This window comes from Equus caballus, chromosome 4, assembly GCF_041296265.1.
Source record: "Equus caballus isolate H_3958 breed thoroughbred chromosome 4, TB-T2T, whole genome shotgun sequence".
NCBI lineage: Eukaryota > Metazoa > Chordata > Mammalia > Perissodactyla > Equidae > Equus > Equus caballus.
In genome coordinates, this window is record NC_091687.1 from 66,742,573 (window position 1) to 66,763,434 (window position 20,862).

A 20,862-nucleotide genomic window follows, 5' to 3' on the forward strand; every position below is an offset into this window, starting at 1 on the left:
CTGAGCATGAATCCCTAAGAACTGTCCAGGCAATGAGTGGGTTTTATCCCTTTGGAATAGTTACAGATCTGGAACATTTCCATTACTCTGCTTTCAGTCCAACTGAACAAACATTTATCGAACACTTATTATAACCGCACTGGCAAGGCACAGTTCCTGCTTTCAAGGAACTCAAAATGTAGTAGGGAGACAGTCATGAAAGACATAGTTATAATACACTATGAAGCAAGTAATAATATAACTGTGTAGAAATATACAGAAGCTGAACAAAGGAGGGACCGATCATTTTGTCCCTGGGGTCAGGGTGGCTTTACAGAGAAGGTGGCCTATGACCAGAGTTTTGAGAGACGAATGGGTTGGCCTAGTGGTTAGCAGAGGGAGAGGACATTTCAGACACAGAGAATCAAATGTGCAAAGGCGTGAAGGAGAGAAACAGCATGGGAAGGCAACTAGTTTCATTTTTCTGGGGCTTAAATAATGAGGTAGGGCCTGACGAGAGAGGTCAGCTGGGCCAGATCTTGAACAGCCTTGTGTGGTGTGCCAAGGACCTTGACTTTATTCTGTAGGCCATGGGAAGTCATTGAAAGTTGGTTGGTTGGTTTGTTAAACTTTTTATTTTGAAGAAATTACAAATTCACATGCACTTGGTAAGAGAGAATAAAAAGATCTCATGTACACTTTACCCAGTTTCCCCAGTAGTAACATTTTGTAACACCGTAGTATAATATCACAACCAGGATGTTGACACTGAGGCAGAGCATTGCCATCATCACAAGGATCCCTCATGTTGCCTGTTTACGACCACATCCACTTCCCTCCCACCCTACTCCCTCCTTAACTCCTAGCGACCACCAATCTGTTCTCCATTTCTATAATTTTGTCATTTTAAGAAGTGTTGTATACCTGGAATCATACAGTATATAGTCTTTTGGGATTGGCTTTTTCTCTGAGCATAATCCTGTGGAGACGCATCCAGGTTGTTGCATGTATCAATAGCTTGTTCTTTTCATTGCCAAGTAGTATTCCACGGTATGAATGTACCACAGATTGTTTAACCATACACTGGATAAATACATCTGGGTTGTTCCCAATTTTTGGCTATTGTGAATAAAACTTTACCATCTTAAATATAAAATTACCATCTTAACCATTTTTAAGTGTACAGTTCAGTGGCATTAAGTACATTCATATTGTTATGCAAGCATCACCACCATCCACCTTCAGAACTCTTTTCATCTTGCAAAACTGAGCTGTATATCCATTAAACTCTATTCCTCCTCCTCTCAGCCCCTAGCAACCATGATTCTACTTTCTATCTCTATGAATTTGACTACTCTAGCTACCTCAAGTAAGTAGAATCATACAGTATTTGTCTTTCTGTGACTAACTTATGTCACTTAGAATAATGTCCTCAAGATTCATCCATGTGGTAGCATGTGCCAGAATTTCCTTCATTTTTAAGGCTAAATAATATTCCATTGTATGAACATACCATATTTTTTTTTACCCACTCATTTGTCAATGGACACTTGGGTTGCTTCCACATTTTGGCTATTGTAAACAACGCTGCTATGAATGTGAGTATACAAATATCTGTTCAAGCCCATACTTTCAGTTCTTTGGGGTACATACCCGGAAGTGGAACTGCTGGATCACATGGCAATTCTGTTTTTAATTTTTTGAGGAACCACCAAACTCCCTTCCACAGCAGCTGTACCGTTTTACATTCCCACCAACAGAGCACAAGGGTTCCAGTTTCTCCACATCCTTGTCAAACTTACATTCTTTGTTTTTTTTTTTTCTTTTACACTAGCCATCCTAATAGGTGTGAGGTCACATGTACCAGTTTTTGTGTGGACATAAGTCTTCATTTCTCTGGGGTAAATGCCCAGGAGTACAATTGCTGGGTCATACAGTAGTTGTATGTTTAATTTTTTAAAAACAGCCAAACATTTTTAGAGTTGGCTGTACCACCAGCAATGTATGAATGATGCAGTTTCTCTGCATCCTTGCCAGAATTTGGTATGGTCACTACTTTTTATTTTAGCAATGCTGATAGGTGTGTAGTAGTATCTCATTGTCATTGTAATTTGCATTTCCCTAGCGGCTAATGAAGCTGGACATATTTTCAAGTGCTTACTTGTCATCTGTATATCTACTTTGGTGAAATGTCTCTTCATCTCTTTTGGCCATATGCTAAATGGATTGTTTACTTTTTTACTTCTGAGTTTTGAGAATTCTTTATATATTATAGATACCAGAACTTTCTTCAATGGCAGCATTATTTGCAAATATTTTCTCCCACTCTGTAGCTCATCTTTTTCAACATCTTAACAAAGTCGTTTGCAGAACAAAAGTTTTTAATGTTGACGAAGTCCGATTTATTAATTTTTTCCTTTTATGGATCATGCCTTTGGTGACAAGTCTTTCTTTCCTAGCTCTACATTCCAAAGATTTTCTCCGGTATTTTTTCCCTAAAAGTTTGGTAATATTACATTTTACATTTAAGTCCATAGTCCATTATGAGTTAATTTTTGTGTGAAGTTTGAGATTTAGGTTGAAGTTTGTATTTTTTTCTTCTTTTGCTGAGGAAGATTAGCCTTGAGCTAACATCTGTTGCCAATCTTCCTCTTTTTTTGCTTGAAGAAGATTAGCCCTGAGCTGACATCTGTGCCAATCTTCCCCTACTTTATATGTGGGTCACTGCCACAGTGTGGCTGACTAGTGGTGTATGTCTATACCCAGAATTTGAACCTGGGCCACCAAAGCAGAGAAGGCTGAACTTAATCACTAGGTCACAGGACCAGCCTCAAGGTTTGTATTTTTGCCTATGAATGTCCGAATACTCCAGCACAACTTGTTGAAAAGGCTATATTACCTCCATTGAACTGCTTTTGCACCTCGGTCAAATATCAGTTGGGCATATTTGTGTGGATCCATTTCTGGGTTCTGTATCCTGTTCCATTGATCTATGGATCTATCCTTTCACCAGTACCACCTAGTCTTTATTATTGCAGCTATACATTAAATTTTTAAATTGAATAGACTGATTCCTTGCACCTTATTCTTCTTTTTCAAAATTGTTTTAGCTATTCTAATTCCTTTGACTTTCCATGTAAATTACAAAATAATCTTGTCTATATCTACAGATAATCTCGCTGGGATTTTGAGAGGAGTTGTGTTAAATCTGTATTTCAATTCAGGAAGAACTGAAATCTTTACTATGTTAAGTCCTCCAGTCCATGAACATGGTATGTCTTTCCAGTTCTTTAGATTTTTTTTTATTTCTCTCAAAACTATTGTATGGTCTTCCACATTTAAGTCTTACACATGTTTTGTTAGATTTACATCTACACATTTCACTTTTTTTGAGTAACTGAAAATGCTATTGTATTTTTAGTTTTGGTGTCCATGAGTTCATTGCTAGTGTAGGAATACAACTGATTTTTTAATGTTTATCTTATATCCTGTAACCTTGCTGAACTCACTTATTAGTTCTAGGAGTTTTGTTAATAGATTCCCGGGAATTTTCTACATAAATAATCATGTCTTCTGCAAACAGAGAGACAATTTTATTTCTTCTTTTCTGATCTAGATGCATTTTATTTCATTTTCTTCCCTTACTGCACCAGCTAGAACTTCCAGCTCTATGTTGACTAAAAAGATGTGAGCAGGTATCCTTACCTTGTTCCCAATTTTAGAAGGAAAGCATCAGTCTTTCACCTGATGATGACATTAAGTATAATGTTCACTGTAGGTTTCTTGTAAATGCTCTTTATCAAATTGAGGATGTTCCTACTTCCCTGAGAGTTTTTAGCATGAATGTTGAATGTTATCAAATGCTTTTTCCACATCAATTGATATGATCATGTGATTTTTCTTCTTTAGCCTATTAATATGGTGAATTACATTGATTCAATATTAAAAGGGAATCAACTCCACTTGGCATGATGTATAATTATGTTTACATAATTTTTAATTCTTTAGTTAATATCGTGCTAAGAACTTTTACATCTATATTCATGAGGATATTGGTCTGTAGTCTTTCTCTGGTTTTGGTATCAAGGTAATACTAACTTCATAAAATGAATTGGGAAATGTTCCCTTCTTCCTATTTTCTGGAAGAGATTGTGTAAAATTGATGTGAACTTTTCTTGGGCCATTAGCTATATGATATTGGGTGACTTGTAGTAGTTTGTGTTTTTAAAGGAAGTGGTCCATTTCCTCTAAGTTGTCAAATTTATCTGTGTAGTATTGTTCATATCACTCCCTAATTATCGTTTCTGACGTCTTCAACATCTGTAGTAATAACCCTGTTTCATACCTCATATTTGCAGTTTGTATCTTCTCAATTTTTTTCTTCAGTCTTGCTAGAGGCTTATCAATCTTACTTACCTTTTCAAGGAACGAGTTCTCTGTTTCCTTGATTTTCTCTAGTGTTTTCTTTTTCCCAATTTCATTGGTTACTGCTCCTATCTTTATTATTTCCTTCATGCTGTTTGTTTTGGGTTTATTTGGCTCCTCTTTTTCTAGATTCTTGAGATGAAACCTTAGATTATTGATTTTAGACTTTTCCTCTTTTCTAATGTATATATTTAATGCTATATATTTTAATATAAATTAATATTTAATTAATAAATATATTTAATGTATATATATTAATGCTAATGTATATATTAATGTATATATTTAATGCTTTTATAATGTATATATTTAATTATTTAATTAATAAATTTCTCTCTCAAATCCATTTGAGCTGAGTCCCACAAATTGTGATATGTTGTATTGTCTTTTTCATTCAGTTCAGTGTGCTTTTAATTTTCCTCAAGACTTGCTCTTTGATCTACGGATCATTTAGAAGTATGTTGTTTAGTTTCTAAGTGTTTGGAGATTTTCCTGTTACTTGTCTCTTATTGATTTCTAGTTTGATTCCTTGTGATCACAGAACATATTGTATATGATATCAATTGTTTTAAATGTGTTTAGTTTTGTTTTATGACCCAGGATATGGTCTATCTTGGTATATGTCCTCTGGGTACTTTTAAAAAAGTGTGCATTCTGCTGCTGTTGAGTGAAATGTCTGTAAACGTCAATTAGATCCTCATGGTTGAAGCTGTGGTTGAGTTCTTCTATAACCTTGCTGATGTTCTCCCTAGTTGGTCTACCAATTGTTGCGAGTGGAGAAGTCTCCAACTATAATTTTAGATTTCTCTATTTCTCCTTTTCGTTCCATCAGATTTTGCAACTCTGTTGCCTAATGCATGCACATACAAGATTGCTATGTCTTCTTGGTGGACTGACCCTTCTATCATTGTATAATGCCCCTCTCTCTCACTTTCTCTCCCTCCCTCCCTCTTGTAATTTTATTTGCTCAGAAGTTTACTTTATCTGATGTTAGTCTAGCCACTCCTGCTTTCCTTTGATTCATATTTACAGGAGACACTTTTTTCCATCCTTTTACTTTCAATCTCCTTATATTGTTATATGTGAAATAAGCTTCTTGTAGACAGCATATAGTTGGGTCACATATTCTAATACACTCTGTCAATATCTGTCTTTTAATTGATATATTTAAACTATTTAAATTTAATTTAATTTAAGCCCTGATTTTCAGGGCTTAAATGTGTCCTACCATTTTTTGTTTTCTGTTTGTTCTCTCTTTTTTATTGTTTCTCTATGTTCTTTTTCTTGCTTTCCTGTGGGTTACTCAGACATTTTTTAGACTTCTACTTTGATTTATATATAATGTATCTCTTTGCATAGCTTTTCAAGTGCTTGCACCAGATACTACAGTGTATATACATAACTTGCCATCCTTTTCTGGTGTCATCATTTTACCAGTTTCAGTGAAATATAGAAAACTTACCTCTTTTTACATCCCTTTACCTTCCCCTGTTTATAATATAATTGTCTTACATATTTCCTCTATATACATTTAGATCCAAATCAGATAGAATTATAATTTTTGCTTCAGTCATCAAACATAATTTAGAAAACTCAAGAGGAGAAAGAAAACCTATTGTATTTACCGATATGTTTGCTTACTGTGTTCTTTCTTCCTACCTCATGTTCCAGAGTTCCTTTATTATTTCCTTTCTGTTTGGAGAACTTCCTTTAACCATTCTTTTAGAGTAGGTCTGCTGGCAACAAATTCTCTTAGTTTTCCTTCATCTGAGAAAGTCTTGATTTTGCCTTCATTCCTGAAGGCTATTTTCACTGGGTGTGAGATTCTGACTTGACTGTTCTTTTATTTTAAGCACTTGAAAAATACTGTGCGACTTCCTTCTGGCCTCCTGATGAGAAATTTGCTGTCATTCAAATTGTTTTCCCCTATAGGTAAGTTTTCTTACTCTTTCTTCTTTTTTCCCTGGCTTCTTTGAAGATTTTTCTTGAGTTTTCAAGATGGGCTTTTCTTGGTTTGAGGTCTATCTTGTTTTAACTGACTCTCTCTGACTAGACCTGGCAGAGGAAGGCAGAGCACCATCTCACTACTGACAGGAGGAGGGAGAAGTCCAGGTTACTCACTAGGCCTCCATTTCTCCACTGATACATGAGGAGGGGGGTAACTTTGTTACTGATGGGAGGGAGTGAGCATTCCAGCTTCCCAAGTGATCTCCACTGATACCTGGTGAGGATGGCTTCTGTACCATTGGACAATGACGTAGACCTGACTCTCCACTAGGCCTCCTCTAACACCACCCCACCAGGGATACTGCCAATAGGAAGTGTAAGTCCATGTTACCCACATGTTCTCATTGATACCATGGTAGGAAGGAGGCCTCATTACTGGCCAGTGAGATCAAAGTCCCAGGCCCATACCTGGCCTTCTCTGAGACCACCCTAGTGGGCGTGTTAAGCTACCTCATAGTCTTATAAGTCTGAACATCCAGTTTCCCCACTCAACTGTTGTTGGCATGGGTGAGGATGGGGCCCCACTTTTTCTGTTGTGTTTGGCTGGAGTGGAGTGTCTAGTGATTGTCTAAAAGTTTTGTCTGCCCCTTTCCTGCCCCTTTGGGTAAAGAAAGCAGAGGTTTGTTGGGGCTTTTTTTGTCTGGTTCTGTGGGCATTTCCAGGTTTCTGGCTTCTCTGTCTCCACGTCTGGGATATTTGAGGCAAAAAGAAAACCCAGAGAACTCACCACTGTGTCATTCCTCAAGTCCCAATATTTCTAACTGGTCTGGCTTCTTCTATCCACCTTTAAGAGTATTTCTTTTTGCTTATTTTATATACAATGACAGAGATTTTAATTATACTTAATTGGAGGAATAGGGAAAAGTATATCTACTCCATCTTCCCAGAAGCAGACATCTGAAAGCATTTAAGGAGAGAAATTACATGATCAGATTTACCTTTTGGAAGATCATTCTGACAGAGAAGAGAATGGATTTCACGGAGGAAAATGGAGGCTCAGTGGAATCATTAGGTAAAAGATGGCAAGGGACTGAAATAAAGCTATGGCAGTGAGAATGCAATGAAAGGATCTGAAGGAGACAGAATTCAGGAGATAGCTTCGGTGGAATTTAGTGATTGGCGAGGGAGAAGAAGGATGCGCGTGTGATTTCTAAGTTTCTGGTTGATGTAGTCTAGTGAACCGTATAGCACCAACTCAGTTAGGAAACACAGGAGCAGGAACTTGTATAGAGATGATGAGTCCAGTTTGGGAACTGTTGCTTTTGAGGTCTTTGGTCTCTTCCACCTCTGGCTCATAAGTAAGTTTAGCAGCTTCCTTGTGATGGGTGCTTTCCATCTTATGTGTACTGCCTTCCACTAGAAAATCAGAGAATGGGATGCGGCTCTTTTTCTTAAAAACTAACTACAATGAAGATATACAAATAGCCAATATGAAAAGATGCTAAACATTTTTAGAGAAATGCAAATCAAAGCCACAATATGATACCACTTCATACTCACTAGGGTTAAAATTTAAAAGAATAACCATAACAAGTGTAGGGGAGGATTTGAAGAAATTGAAACCCTTATATGTTGCTGGTAGGACTATAAAATGGTGGAGGCAATTTGGAAGAGTCTGGTAATTCCTCAAAATGTTGAACTTAGAGTTACCACGTGATCCAACAATTCCATTCCCAGGGATATATCCAAGCTAAATGAAAACACACACCCACACAAAAACTGATACACAAATATTCATAGTAACATTATTCACAATAGCCAAAAAGTGGAAACCACTGGATGGAAAGAAAAAATAAAGGATGCACAAGAGCCTGCAGAAAGTTTCCAGAAACCTTCCCCTGACAGTTCTGCTTTCATTCTATTGACCAAAACTTAGTTAGAAGGTTACACCCAGCTTGAAGAGAAGCTGGAGAATGCACTCTGTTTGGGAGTGTGGGGACATAAGAACTAAAAGATCAAGGTTCTTTTAATATATAAGAACTAAACTCACAGTTTTAGCCACAGTGGGTAATCTGTGTTCTGCAGTTTGATTATAAACTCTCTAGCAATGGGCTAATTTTCATGGTCTTAATTTAAACTAGGAATAGTTCTTCAATCTCATGGTTCATATCACTAATCAATTCTGGAAGATTCTCAGCCATTAGATTCTCAGTTATTCATTTTCTCATACTCTCTCTGGTCTTTCATTCTAAAATTCCTGTTTGATGTATGTTGGACCTTCTCATTTTATCTTTCAAAATCCCTAACTATTCTTTCATGTTCACCTGTGCTGCATTCTAGATCATTTCCTCAGATGTATCTTTCTGTTCACTATTTTCCTATTTAGTCCTATCCACCGCTGTTGGGTAAACTGTGTCTGAGGTTTGTTTGGGTATTTTTATGCTATCTTTTATATTTCTTGAAGTTCTATAGGTTCTCTTTAAGGTATTCCTTTTGTTCTTCAAAATATCTTCTTCCTTTCTTAGAGTTTCAATTCTATTTATATCTTTAATCATTTTTAAATAGACTTTGTTTTCTTTCAATTCATCATTATATTATCTCAAGGTCTTAAGGTTCAAATTCTCTATTTTATCTTAAGGTCTTAAGGTTCAAATTCTCTATCTGTTGCACTCATTGACTCTTGCTTATCACGGTGGATTGTTGCCTCCTACAAATATTTTCGTTTTAATTTTGACTGTGAGCTTATGTTTAGTGGGTCATGTTTTCTCTATGAGAATATCTCATGACTTAGGTTCTATTTCAAAAGATTTTTACATTTGATTCTGCCAGGTTTTCTTCATTTGATTCTGCCATTACTAGCCTAGAACCAATTTTCATTAATTTCTTAGTTTGAAAGGGTTCCTAGACCATGCAGGTAGTTTCACCTGCCCAGAGGAGATTTTCCTCAAGAACCAAAGGAGGCAAACAAGTTTCGTTGTTACCTCCCTATGCTAATGGCTGCCTTTTATTTTCCAGATCCCTCTTTCATTGAAGACAGAGCCCTCTGTTCCAGTTATCTATTGCTGCATAACAAATCACCACAAACTTAGTGTCTTCAAACAACCACCATTTATTTTGCTCACAAACCTGCACTTTGGGACAGGCCCAGCAGTGGGCTCTCCATATGGTCTCTCTGTTTCCTCACAGCATGATGACAATGTTCCAAGAACAAGCATCTCAACCGGCCCCAGGTGGAAGCTGCATCACCTTTGATGATCTAACTTTCCAAGTCATGTAGTATCATTTCTGCCACAGTTACAAGCCACCCAGATTCCAGGGGAGAGAGCGCAGGTTTCACATCTCAGTGAGAGGCTTGTCAACATCACATTGCAAGAAGAGCATGTAGGATAGGAGATTTAATGGCAAATATTTTTGGAAAACACAATCTACCATATGTTTTAAGAGTCCAAGTTCAGGCAGAAGTCTCAGATTCAGCTCCCCACCCTGCACAGCCCAAGGCCTTAATTCCCTTCCCTATGTGGCTGTTAAAACATATGTTACTAGATCCCATGGACTTAGCCACACTAGCCCACACAGCAGAGGTGCAGAATCAGCAGGCGTGTTCACAGCTTGCTGTACTGATATTAAATTCCTCCTTCATTTCTGTCACCTGCAAAGTTCTCTTTCTTTATTGCAAGATTAATTATGCATTTTAAAGTATTTTTTTTAATATTTTACTTAGCATTTCTATGTGCTTATAAAAAATGGGAGGGTTTTAGATTATCCTAGTCCACCTTTTGCTGGAACCAGAAACTTCATCCTAACTTTATTCAAAGGAGTGTACATTGAGGGGGGAAGGGAGGAGGTGCTTGGCATGCAGCAGCTAATTCAAGTCTTCTTTGTCCACCCTGAGGTCACATTACACACAAAAATTTGTAATCAGATTTTTTAATCGTATGAGTTCATACACATGCAGCAAAGTGTAAATATTTGTTATTATCTCAACAGGTTGGACCACAACTCCCATTATGGAAGAAGAAATTACATTGTATGCAGGAAAAAAAAAATTATGTGAAAGAAGTAGAGGTGAGATGCTGAGGGCAAAGGTGTCAGCAGATACCAAGGCAACTAATGTGATGGTCAAGCTACTCTGCATGAGAAACTGGGAAGAGTGTCTTTTTATTCCTAAGAGGGAAATGGAAATAAAGGGCAAATACTGGAGGAGGGTGGCGAGAGAAGGATCAAGGGGTGGTAGGCCAGGAGCTGTATAGGCAAAGTGGTCTTTAAAAAACATTATTGGTGGTGGGATGGACGAAAGGGCTGTTGAGAACAGAACTATGAATTTAAATTGTCTGCATGCAAATGCATATTGTGCTCTGTCTTGTGGATCTCTAATCTTCAGTCAAGGTCTGCTCTGACCAATAACTTTTGGTTTCTCCAGAAGAGAAGAAGGGGATTTGTCTCATATCTGTATCGATGTCAGAGCAGATATAAAGATAGCCAGAAGCACATAGAGGGAAACAATCAACAGAGGTAGGAAATCAGGGCAAGAAGAACATTAGGTTATCCCAGGTATTCACAGAAACATTGAGGACTGCTCTGAACTTCCAAAGGACACACAATAGTGATTTGAGCCTAGATCTCAATGGACAAGGAGCCTCCAGCTGACATCTGGGTTATGTCATCCATAAGCTCCTAGAAGCTACTTATAACACCATCAGACAGTCTACTAGCAGACCAATGGTTAACATACTGGGGACCAAGTGATAAAGTGGACATGTTCCAGAACTCGATCACATACATTCAAAAAGAGAAAAGTAGAGTGAGTCTCAGTTCCCCAGACACACATACACGCTCCAGTCTTTCATTATGACCATGGCCATCAACTCTTTCCAGGCGAAGGTGAGTTCTCCCCACTGGATGGATTCCTGCAGAGAGTTTATGATCCCCTGACAGGGATGCCACAGAGAGGATGCAAGCTTTACATGAGGTAGTGAGCTTTGGACCAGATCATTTTTAAGTTCTCATTTAACTGGAAATTTTTCGTATCTAAGATGATAGGTTGATATATCTTTTTATTCTGAACCAAGCAGATTTGCTTGGCTGACAACAACTGTATTTGATGAAAGGGGTGGAGAAAAGAAGTAAGATAAAGCAGTGGAGCCCCTTGTGGTCAGGCAGATAAATCTTGGGTGAACACAAGTTGGGAAGTAACAGTCTCCGGTTTTGAAGCACAAACATGTCATGACAAAAACTAGAGTTTGAGGATGATCGTATAGGTTACTACACAGGGGGTGATTTGAAGAAGCAAGCATGAAGCTAGTGGGCCGGCCAAGCAGCTCTTATTGTGGAGGGGAAAGGCCAAGACCAGGCAATGGATGACCTTAGAAAAAGAAAGAAAGGATTAGCTTCAAGAGATGATACACAGCAGTGCCAGTTCCAAGGGTCAAGTAGGGAAACCTTTAGACCATCTTCCCGTAATCACCATTAGCCCCTCACACCCCTCCAGGAAAAATAATTACATACTCATCTTGGATAAGGACAATTAACATTTGCTCTGTCTTATGTATATGTAATTACAAGTGGCTATAGAAAACTGTTAATTGTATTATTCTGTGATATATGAAGTAAATAAAAACATCGTACTGCTCTGCACCCTGGCTTCTGCCTCTATCTCCATCACCATCACCGCCATCACAACTAGAGCAGTGGTTCTCAAACTTTGGCGTGCATGAGAATCACCAATAGAATTTGTTAAAATATAGATTGCTGGGACCCACCCCAAGGATTTCTGATTCAGCAGATAGAGAAAGGGGTTTGAGTCTTGTACTCCTAACAGTTTTGAGGACCACTGAGCTAGACTGCTGCCCCTAAGCCGTTCATGCATAGAAATTCTAGAGCTGCCATTGTTGAAGATAACTTTCTGCTGGAACAGTGGGAAATGAAGATGCTCAGTCCTTGAATACTGTTGAGGTGGGACCCAGAGCTCTACACAGGATCTGAACTTTTTAGAAATAGGGTTGTTTAAGACAAATCAGAAATTCTCCAGACCCAGTTCCTGCCCTGTCCTGGGCTCCTTATATGGCTGTGGTCCATCCATTGTCCATGCCCCTGAGAAGACTGAACACCCAGCCATCAGATACCAGCCACAGCCCACTGCTCATGGCAGCTCTCAGCCCCTCCTCGCATCCATTTTATCTTCTCCTCGTTCTTATCATCCTGGTTCCATAACCCATCCACCCCCAACTCAAGCTCCCAATGCTTGAAGCAGGCCCTCCTAGCTGTGACAAGCTATTTGGAAAAGTTTTCTGGCTACACTCTAGCACTTTTTCAGACATGATTTTGAGTTTGCCCTGGGGTTCCCCAATGGGCGTCACCATGTAATATGTACTGACTCACCCTCTGTCCCAACCCCAGTGCTCATTGAACATCACTATCTGCCCCTCCCCACTTCTGCCCAGGATCTCACCTGGATCACACACACAGTACAAAAATAGCAGGTCACCTCCCTTTGCTTTATCATCATTCATCCACTCAAATCACTCCAGCTTTTCAACAGGATAATCTATTTTCAACACTATCTGGACTTTTACCTCCCAAAGCAAAAGTGGGCCAAATTAGGCTAGATTTTCTTACTGTTTATGATACCACGATTTTCTTTTCAACCTTTGCTCATTTCTGGGGAGAAATTATTCTCTCCTCAGTTAGGGAAGCAATCGAAACTCCAGATTGGAGTTGCCCAGCTACACAAGCTTTGGGGCCAATGTCTCCCTCTGCATAGTCTCTTCCAGTGCCCTGGACTCCCTTCAAAATGCTCTGTCCACTACACGGAATACAGCCTCTTTTCAGTGCCCTGGAGGAGAAAGGCACACCAAATTCTGGGCTTTTCCTGCCACACTGTGGCCACGTCTGAACACTACATGTGGCCTTTCTTCCCTGAAAAGTTGTATAGTCGTAGCACTTTTTTTTTTTGAGATGTAATTAACATATGGCATTATATTAGTTTCAAGTATACAATATAATGATTCAATATTTGTATATATTGTGAAGTGACCACGACGATAAGTCCAGTTATCCACCACCACACACAGTTATAAAATTTTTTCTTTTTTTTTCGAGGAAGATTAGCCCTGAGCTAACATCTGCTGCCAATCCTCCTCTTTTTGCTGAGGAAGACTGGCCCTGAGCTAACATCCATGCCCATCTTCCTCTATGTTATATGTGGGACACCTACCACAGCATGGCTTGCCAAGCAGTGCCATGTCCACACCTGGGATCCGAACCGGTGGACCCCGGGCCGCTGAAGCGGAACGTGTGCACTTAACCACTGCGCCACTGGACCAGCCCCTATAAATTCTTTTCTTGTGATGAGAACTTTAAGATCTATTGTCTCTAGATAGTTTCAAATATACAATACAGTATTATTATCTATGGTCACGATGCTGTACGTTACATCCCCAGGACCTACTTATCTTATAACTGGAATTTTATACCTTTGACCCCCTTCACCCATTTCGCCTACTCCCCACGCTCACCCCCTCTGACTCTGGCAACCATCAGTCTAGTCTCTGTATCTATGAGTTTGTTTTTTTGGTGGTGGTGGGTTTTGTTTTTGTTTTTGTTTTTGTTTAGATTCCACATATAAGTGAAATCATACAGTATTTGTCTTTCTCTGTCTGACTTATTTAACTTAGCGTAATGAACATGGAAGGACCTTGAGGGCTTTTTCTTAAAGATTAGAAGTCACCTTCTCTACCTGTTAACCCCGACTCACTCGCCAAGCTTCAGCTAATGCTCGTCTCCTCCAGGAGGACTTCCTTGAATCCACTCCCACTCCAGGTCGGATGAGGTCTCCCCCGTCTTGGCTCACGCAGCTCCTTGTACCAATCTCTAGCATTTCCCTCCACACACTGTTCTGTAGCCATTTACTTCCCCATCTCCCTGACTAGACTGTGAGCTCTTTGAAGACAAACTTACTCATCTGTGTGTCTTCAGGGCTTGGCACAGAAAAGTCTTCAATAAATATATGTGGATGGAAGGAAGGTGGGGAGAGAGGAAGGTGGGAGGGAAGGAGAGGGGTGACTCAAGGTAATAATATATATAATGACAATCACCCATGGGTAATAATATATATAATGACAATCACCCATGCTTTTTGAGGTCTCACAGTGTGCAGGCATTGTGCTTTAAATAAATCATCACACGTTACCGGGGAAATCTCCATCTCAGCTGCCCCAGCCTCGTCTAGCAACTGGCTTATCAGGGGCCTCCTGGACCCTGGTCCTTCACATCTCCCATGGTCAACATCTGTTCTAATTGGTTGGTGACCATGTCACACGTTTTTAAGTATCTTGGCACTTACCCCTGCATGTGATCATCCACAACAACCCTGTAAGTAACTTCTAGTATTGTCCCAGAAGCCAGATGCAGAAAGTGTGGCTTCCAGGGGTTAAGTTACCTGCCCCAATTCACATGGAATTCAGAATTCCTGAACACACAACCCAAATCCAGGCCTAACACCAGAGCCTGTGTCCCTAATGGCTTCTGAGGACCCTCACACTAGTGTGTGGGAGACCCTCGAGGACACACTCTGCAGTGGTTCCGGGAGCGTGTGTGCTAGCAGTGGGGCAGCCTGCCCGCCCCTGCTTATGAAGGCAGGATGAGGAAGAGGAGCGGGGAACAGCTGCAGGCAGGTACTAGTTTACTCAGTCTTCCTTCAACAAGCACACCAGGCACGGTTAGCACACAGCTCATGCAGATGGGGCCCCTGGCCTCCAGGAGACTGCTTTCTAATGCAGAAACCAACATACACATAAAACAGATGTCTTCGGGGAGGAGGGCTCTCCAAGCCTGGCACTGGTGGGCAGCGGCAGCAGCATCACAGACGTCTGGACGAGCAGGGGACCCAGCCCCACAGCCAGATGATATCATCCCCAAAGCCCCAGTCTGTCAGAAGCCCCGGCCTCAGAGGGCCTCACAAGCTCTTCACTTGACTGGGGCCTGGAGCTGGGCTGGGGAGGTCCAGCTCCTCATGGCCCAGCCCTGGTCCCCAGAGGTCACCCCCCAGCTCCAGGAGGAGGGTGAGATGCCAGCCAGGTGTGAAACCCTTCAAAGGCTTCCCCTGACTGAGAGTCCCTCCTTAGGCCAGCACAAAGAACCCTCTGGGCTTGACCCCAGGCTGCCTCTGCAGCCAGTTTCCCTAACATGTGAGCCCCTTTTGTGCCCATGTGTTCTCTCTGCCTGGGATGTGCTCCCCACACCTCCCTCACCTGGTAACTCCTAGTACCCTCGGCTCTCAATGTAAGCATTGCCTTCCCAGGGAAACCTGATCTAACTCATTCAGTGGCCCTGTCCTGTGTTCCCACTGACCCCACCTCCTACACCCCCAGCCCCACACTGACCCCCTCTGAGAGCACTCTCCACACTGCTGACTAACTTCTCTGTCTCCCCTCAGCAAGCCTTAAACGCCTGCAAGGCAGGGATCTTGTTTTAATCTGAATTTGTATCCTCAGCATTTAGCAGAGTGCCAGGCCCATGGTGAGTGTTTAGTAACTATTTGGTAAATGAATGAGTAAATGAACAAATACATGAAACAACCCCTCTGTCCCCTCTGTTTATACGCTGAGAATAAACTTTCAGGTGTTCGGGGAAAAGTTAAAAGGTCTGCTGTCAATCATTTTCTCCACAGTAAGAATGGATCCCTGTGTCTCCACTCCCAAGGGGATCTGCTTTTCAAGTCTTCAAGTTTTTCTCTTATTTTAGGGATTTCTGATATCAGGGAGCTGATAGAAGCGGATGGGTTTTGGTTGTTTTTGTTTTGTTTTGTTTTGTTTTATTGAGAAATAATTGACAAATATCACTGTATAAGTTTTAGGCATACAACACAATGGTTTGACTTACATGTATTGTGAAATGATTATCACAATAGGTTCAGCCAACACCTATCATCTCATATAGATACAATAAAAAGAAAAGAAAGAAGAAAAGAAGAAAGGAAGAAAATTTTCTCTTTCTGATGAGAACTCTTAGGATTTACTTTCTTAACAACTTTCCTATGTATCATACAGCAGTGTTAACTATAGTCATCGTATACATTTCATCTCTAGGACTTACTTTATCTCCTAAGTGGAAATTTGTACCTTTTGACCACCTTCCTCCAATTCCTCCTCCCCCGACCTGCCACCTTGGGTAACCTCTGATCATGTCTGATCTCTTTTTCTATCAGTTTGGTTCTTTGTTTGTTTATTTTTTAGATTCCACATATAAGTGAGATCGTGTAGTATTTGACTTTCTCTGTCTGACTTATTTCACTTAGCACAATACTTTCAAGGTCCATCCATATTGTCACAAATGGCAGGATTTCCTCATTTTTTATGGCTGAATTATATTCCATTGTGTATATATACCACAACTTCTTTATCTATTCGTCCACCGATGGACCCCTAGGCTGTTTCCACAAATTGGCTACTGTAAACAATGCTGCTGTGAGCATGGGACGCAGATATCTTTTCAAGTCAGTGTTTTTGTCTCCTGTGCTTATATGCCCATAAGTGGAATTGCTGGATCATATGTGGGTTCTATTTTTAACTTTTTGAGAATCTTCCATACTGTTTTACATAGTGGCTGTGCCAATTTACAATCTAGAAGGAGACGTTTGAGGAATGGTCTTCCCGACCCAATGGAATCAATTATAGTGGGGTCATTATAATGTGGATCTATAAAGCCTGCCCACTGCTAAGGCTTGACCCCCTCTGCTACTAAGCTGGCAGACCCCCAAGTCCCCAAGCTCCAGAATTGGCAAACTCCAGCCGTTAGACCAGGGAGGAAGTAATGTGCACTGGGAACAGCCAAGATTTGGAGTTGAGAGATCTAGAATTCCAGCAGCGAGCAATTCTCAATGTTTTCCCCCAACCTTGTCCTCATTTGTAAAATGGAGACACAACAAGACTATGTGAGCACTGGCCTTTCTAAACCAACGTGCCTTGGGCCACACCTGCCCTACAGACATGGAAGGGATGGGGAACGCTGAACGACCAGATGCCATAAACTGCACAACTTGGCTGAAATAGGAAATGTCCTGAAAGACACAAACTACCAAAGCAAACCCGAGAAGAAATAGATAAACTGGACCTTAGAGCCAGGGTCACTCTCAACTTCTCATTCTCTCAGACACTGTCATTCTTCTATAGGTTTTTAAGGGGAAGATATTCTCCACTTCCTTTGAATCTCACCCTCCTCCCTCCTTCCTTCCATCTCCTTCTCCACCTCCACTCCTAGAAGAATGACTTCCTTGCTGCTCTGTGTGCCCATGATTGTTAGACAGATCTCTGATTAAGGTCAGGTTGATCAAAAGCCACTGCTAAGCCTAAAATGATAAGGGCAGGGGTGGTAAAGGGGCCTCTGACAGGATCTGAAGCCTCACAAGACTCATTCCACAACATCCACCACCGCATCACTGCCATTTGATGGCACATCCATGTCTCCAGTCTAAAGGTGACAGGAACTGAGCTTGACCCATGGGCTTTGGCATTGACTTCTTTGAGGAAGGCACAGTGGTTCTGGGTGGTTGTGTCAGCCACTTATAGATAGGGGTGTCAAGAAGAAGCCCCAAGCATGGGGTTGTGTTGTGGAAGTGATCCTCTTCGGAAGTGGACCAGAATGAGGCCCACAAGGCTGGTAAACCAGCTGGCCAAAGTAGGATCAGAAACCAGCCCTTTGAAAAGCTAGACGTTTTCATGATTCCTACACTCTCTTCCCCTTTGGTTCTCCTTTAGAATTTCTTAATCTAATCATTGCAGCTCACGTATGTTGTAATATGGGAAGCCAGAAAAGTATATTGATTCAAGTGTGGGCAAAATCTATATAGAAATCATCGGTATATTCCAGAGGCATCAGGAATCAGAAATTGAGAACCCCAAAGAGAGTGAAAACTTTGGGACTAGTTATGGGCCACTGGGCCAGTCCCTTATTTCCCACCCCAAGCTCTTTTCTGCTGACCCCCTGGCGGGTCCAGTTTTCACAGCATTTCTAGCCTACGTTCTTGCCTCCCACTCCCATGGGGCCTAATTCCATGCTGGGTAATCCACACTGTGAGGGCTTTACAAACGTCTTCTTGGATGCAAAAAGTAGAGAAGGTTGCGGTACTTCATCTTCCAGTCTCCAAAGAAAAGTCTATCATCCAGATCCTTCCAATCTTCCCAAACTGAACGTTTCATTCACACCATACCACATGATCAAGGTCATTTTCAATGTGGTAAAGTGAAGAAAGTGACAATCGGACAACACTACATTAAGAATTATTTTTTCCTTCCTAAAAGCCATCTAATTTTTTTCCCTCTAATATTTGTTACAAAAAGATTCAGTAGCTCATGTGCCATCTGACCTTTTCCAGGATGTTACACTGAGTCAGGAAATTTTTTTTCCTTTCTTTTTTCTTTTTCCCAGAATCAGCCCAACTTAATGGGTTTGCCACTAATTACTTTTTTCCTATATAGATATTTTTTCCCTCATGCCCTCACTTATCTTTTACTAATAAGCTTCCAGGGAACACGTCATCTTTCCAACCCATCACATAACTTAGAAGTTGTGGAAGCCACGTACAGGAGAAGTTACTGTCTTCTCTCTGAGAAGGGACTAGCTGGCCCAGGGTCCAGTCTAGCTTCGTGGTTAAAGGGCCCCAGGCCCTTCCTCCATCTCTTGATGAGTGTCAGAATGCCAGGCACTCCCGTGGAGGTGCCTACAGTGCAGCATGCACAGTGTGGCCAGGTTACCATTCCAGCTGATTAATTTGCCTCACTACTGCTCAAGAGATGGAGAAATAAAGGGACTAAAAGCCTATTCATCACCCTCACTGAGCTGTGGGATGAAATACTTATTTTGGAAATAATGATTCCAGGTAGGAGGGTAGTGAAAAATGGGGCCTGGGAGAGGCAAGTGTTTTATTACACAATTTCTAAAATGTGAGCACTTAACGCTCTTTCATTATCATATATTATTACAGTTCTATAAAAATCGTTTCTAGGAATCAGTCCTAAAGTTTTGAAGCCTCCTCCAGAGAGCCAGAAGGCAGAATTTAGAAAAAGGCCTCAAAATAGAGAAAGTATACTTTCAACTCTACATATTAAGACTTAATGATAGCAGTATCCACACTCAAGACTTGATCGACCTTACATGAACAATGCAGTGACTGGGAATTTGTAGTAGCCATGACTTCAAAAAAAGGCAACATTTTTATAAAGGAGAGAAGATGGGTATGAATGTCCTACTTTTCAGATGGGAAAACTCAGGCCCAGAAAATATAAGTGAAATTACTTTAAGTGAAAGTCAGCGAGTAGCAATGACGCTGGAAAGAAAAGTCCATCTATTTCATTTACAGTTCCACCATTTCTCCACTTGCTGCCTGGGCAGTTTGGAGAGCATCTCAACCCAACCCTGCTCCATCTTGGTATTACTGCTCCCTTCACTGAGATCTGGGTTTTCATTCCAGGGAGTGCATTAACTTGCTGTGTAATTTGACATAGAAAACACTAAGAGGCTTTCAACTCCTGCTCTCCCATTAGGATCAAGACCTGGAGACAAAGGAATCAAGTGAAATTGATGGGGAGCTCCAAGGCCCTGACAAATATCCCTGTGCCGAAGGAAAACCGTTCAATCTACCTGGGCCTCAAATGTCACCTAAGTGAGGTAAAGCCAGCAGGGCCAGCTCATAAATCCATCTTGGGTGGTGATGATGCTTTCACACATGTATGAACCTTGACACCTACAGGCATTTCATATACTCTCCCTCCTTCTATCTTCATGAAAAGCCCACCCCATGGCAGGCACTCAGAGGGGATTCCCCAGCACAGCAATTCTCAGACTCAAAAGTGCACAGGAGCTGCCTGGGGATTTATTAAAAGGCAGATTCTGATTCAGTAGGTCTGGGGTGAGCCTGGGGCTCTGCCTTTCTAAAAAGCCCCCAGGTAATCTCGACTCTCCAGCTCCCAGGACCACACTTGAGCAGCAAAGCACAGAGCAGAGTTTGATAAAACACAGTTCTAAGGACTGAAAAGACAATAGCAATGAATAGCTCCGCATGATGGGGCTCAAATGTAATATTCCCCATTGAAGACATTTCCTACATCATTCATTTATTAACAGTGTTTTACTGACAGCTGGCAGCACTACAGGGGTGAAGCGTGCCAACAAAAGCCCTCTGAAGGAGCCCAGGAAAGGACTGAAGATTTACTCACGGGAGAAGCGGGCAAGGGGCCTGGCAGTCTTGTCTCCAGCTTCATTTGCAACTGGAAAAAAAAAAAAAGATGCAATTAAGAACAGGGCACGTGGGTCCACAGAATACGCCCAACACACAGCGAACCCTCTGGATGATCTGACACTAAGCTGTGTCTGAGAGTCTTTGTAGGAGAATAACAGCAATTTCACTCCCCGTCTTGCCATATTTCCAGTGCTGCTCTCAACACCCAAATGAGGTCAAATGTCTTAATCATTTTGATTAGAACATCCAAATAAGGTTGGAGAGGACCTAAACCACAT

At 41.0% G+C, this 20,862-nt stretch overlaps 1 protein-coding gene across 6 annotated transcripts in view; it reads right to left on the bottom strand.

The window, feature by feature from the left end:
• Positions 1 to 20,862, bottom strand: part of PDE1C (phosphodiesterase 1C) — a 602,480-nt gene that overhangs the window by 399,075 nt on the left and 182,543 nt on the right. For all 6 annotated transcript variants that reach the window (XM_023639476.2, XM_003364839.5, XM_023639477.2 and 3 more), the window contains exon 2: positions 20,562 to 20,612. In XM_023639476.2, the coding sequence (XP_023495244.1) occupies positions 20,562 to 20,612 (51 nt within the window). The remainder of the gene's footprint in view (positions 1 to 20,561; positions 20,613 to 20,862) is intronic.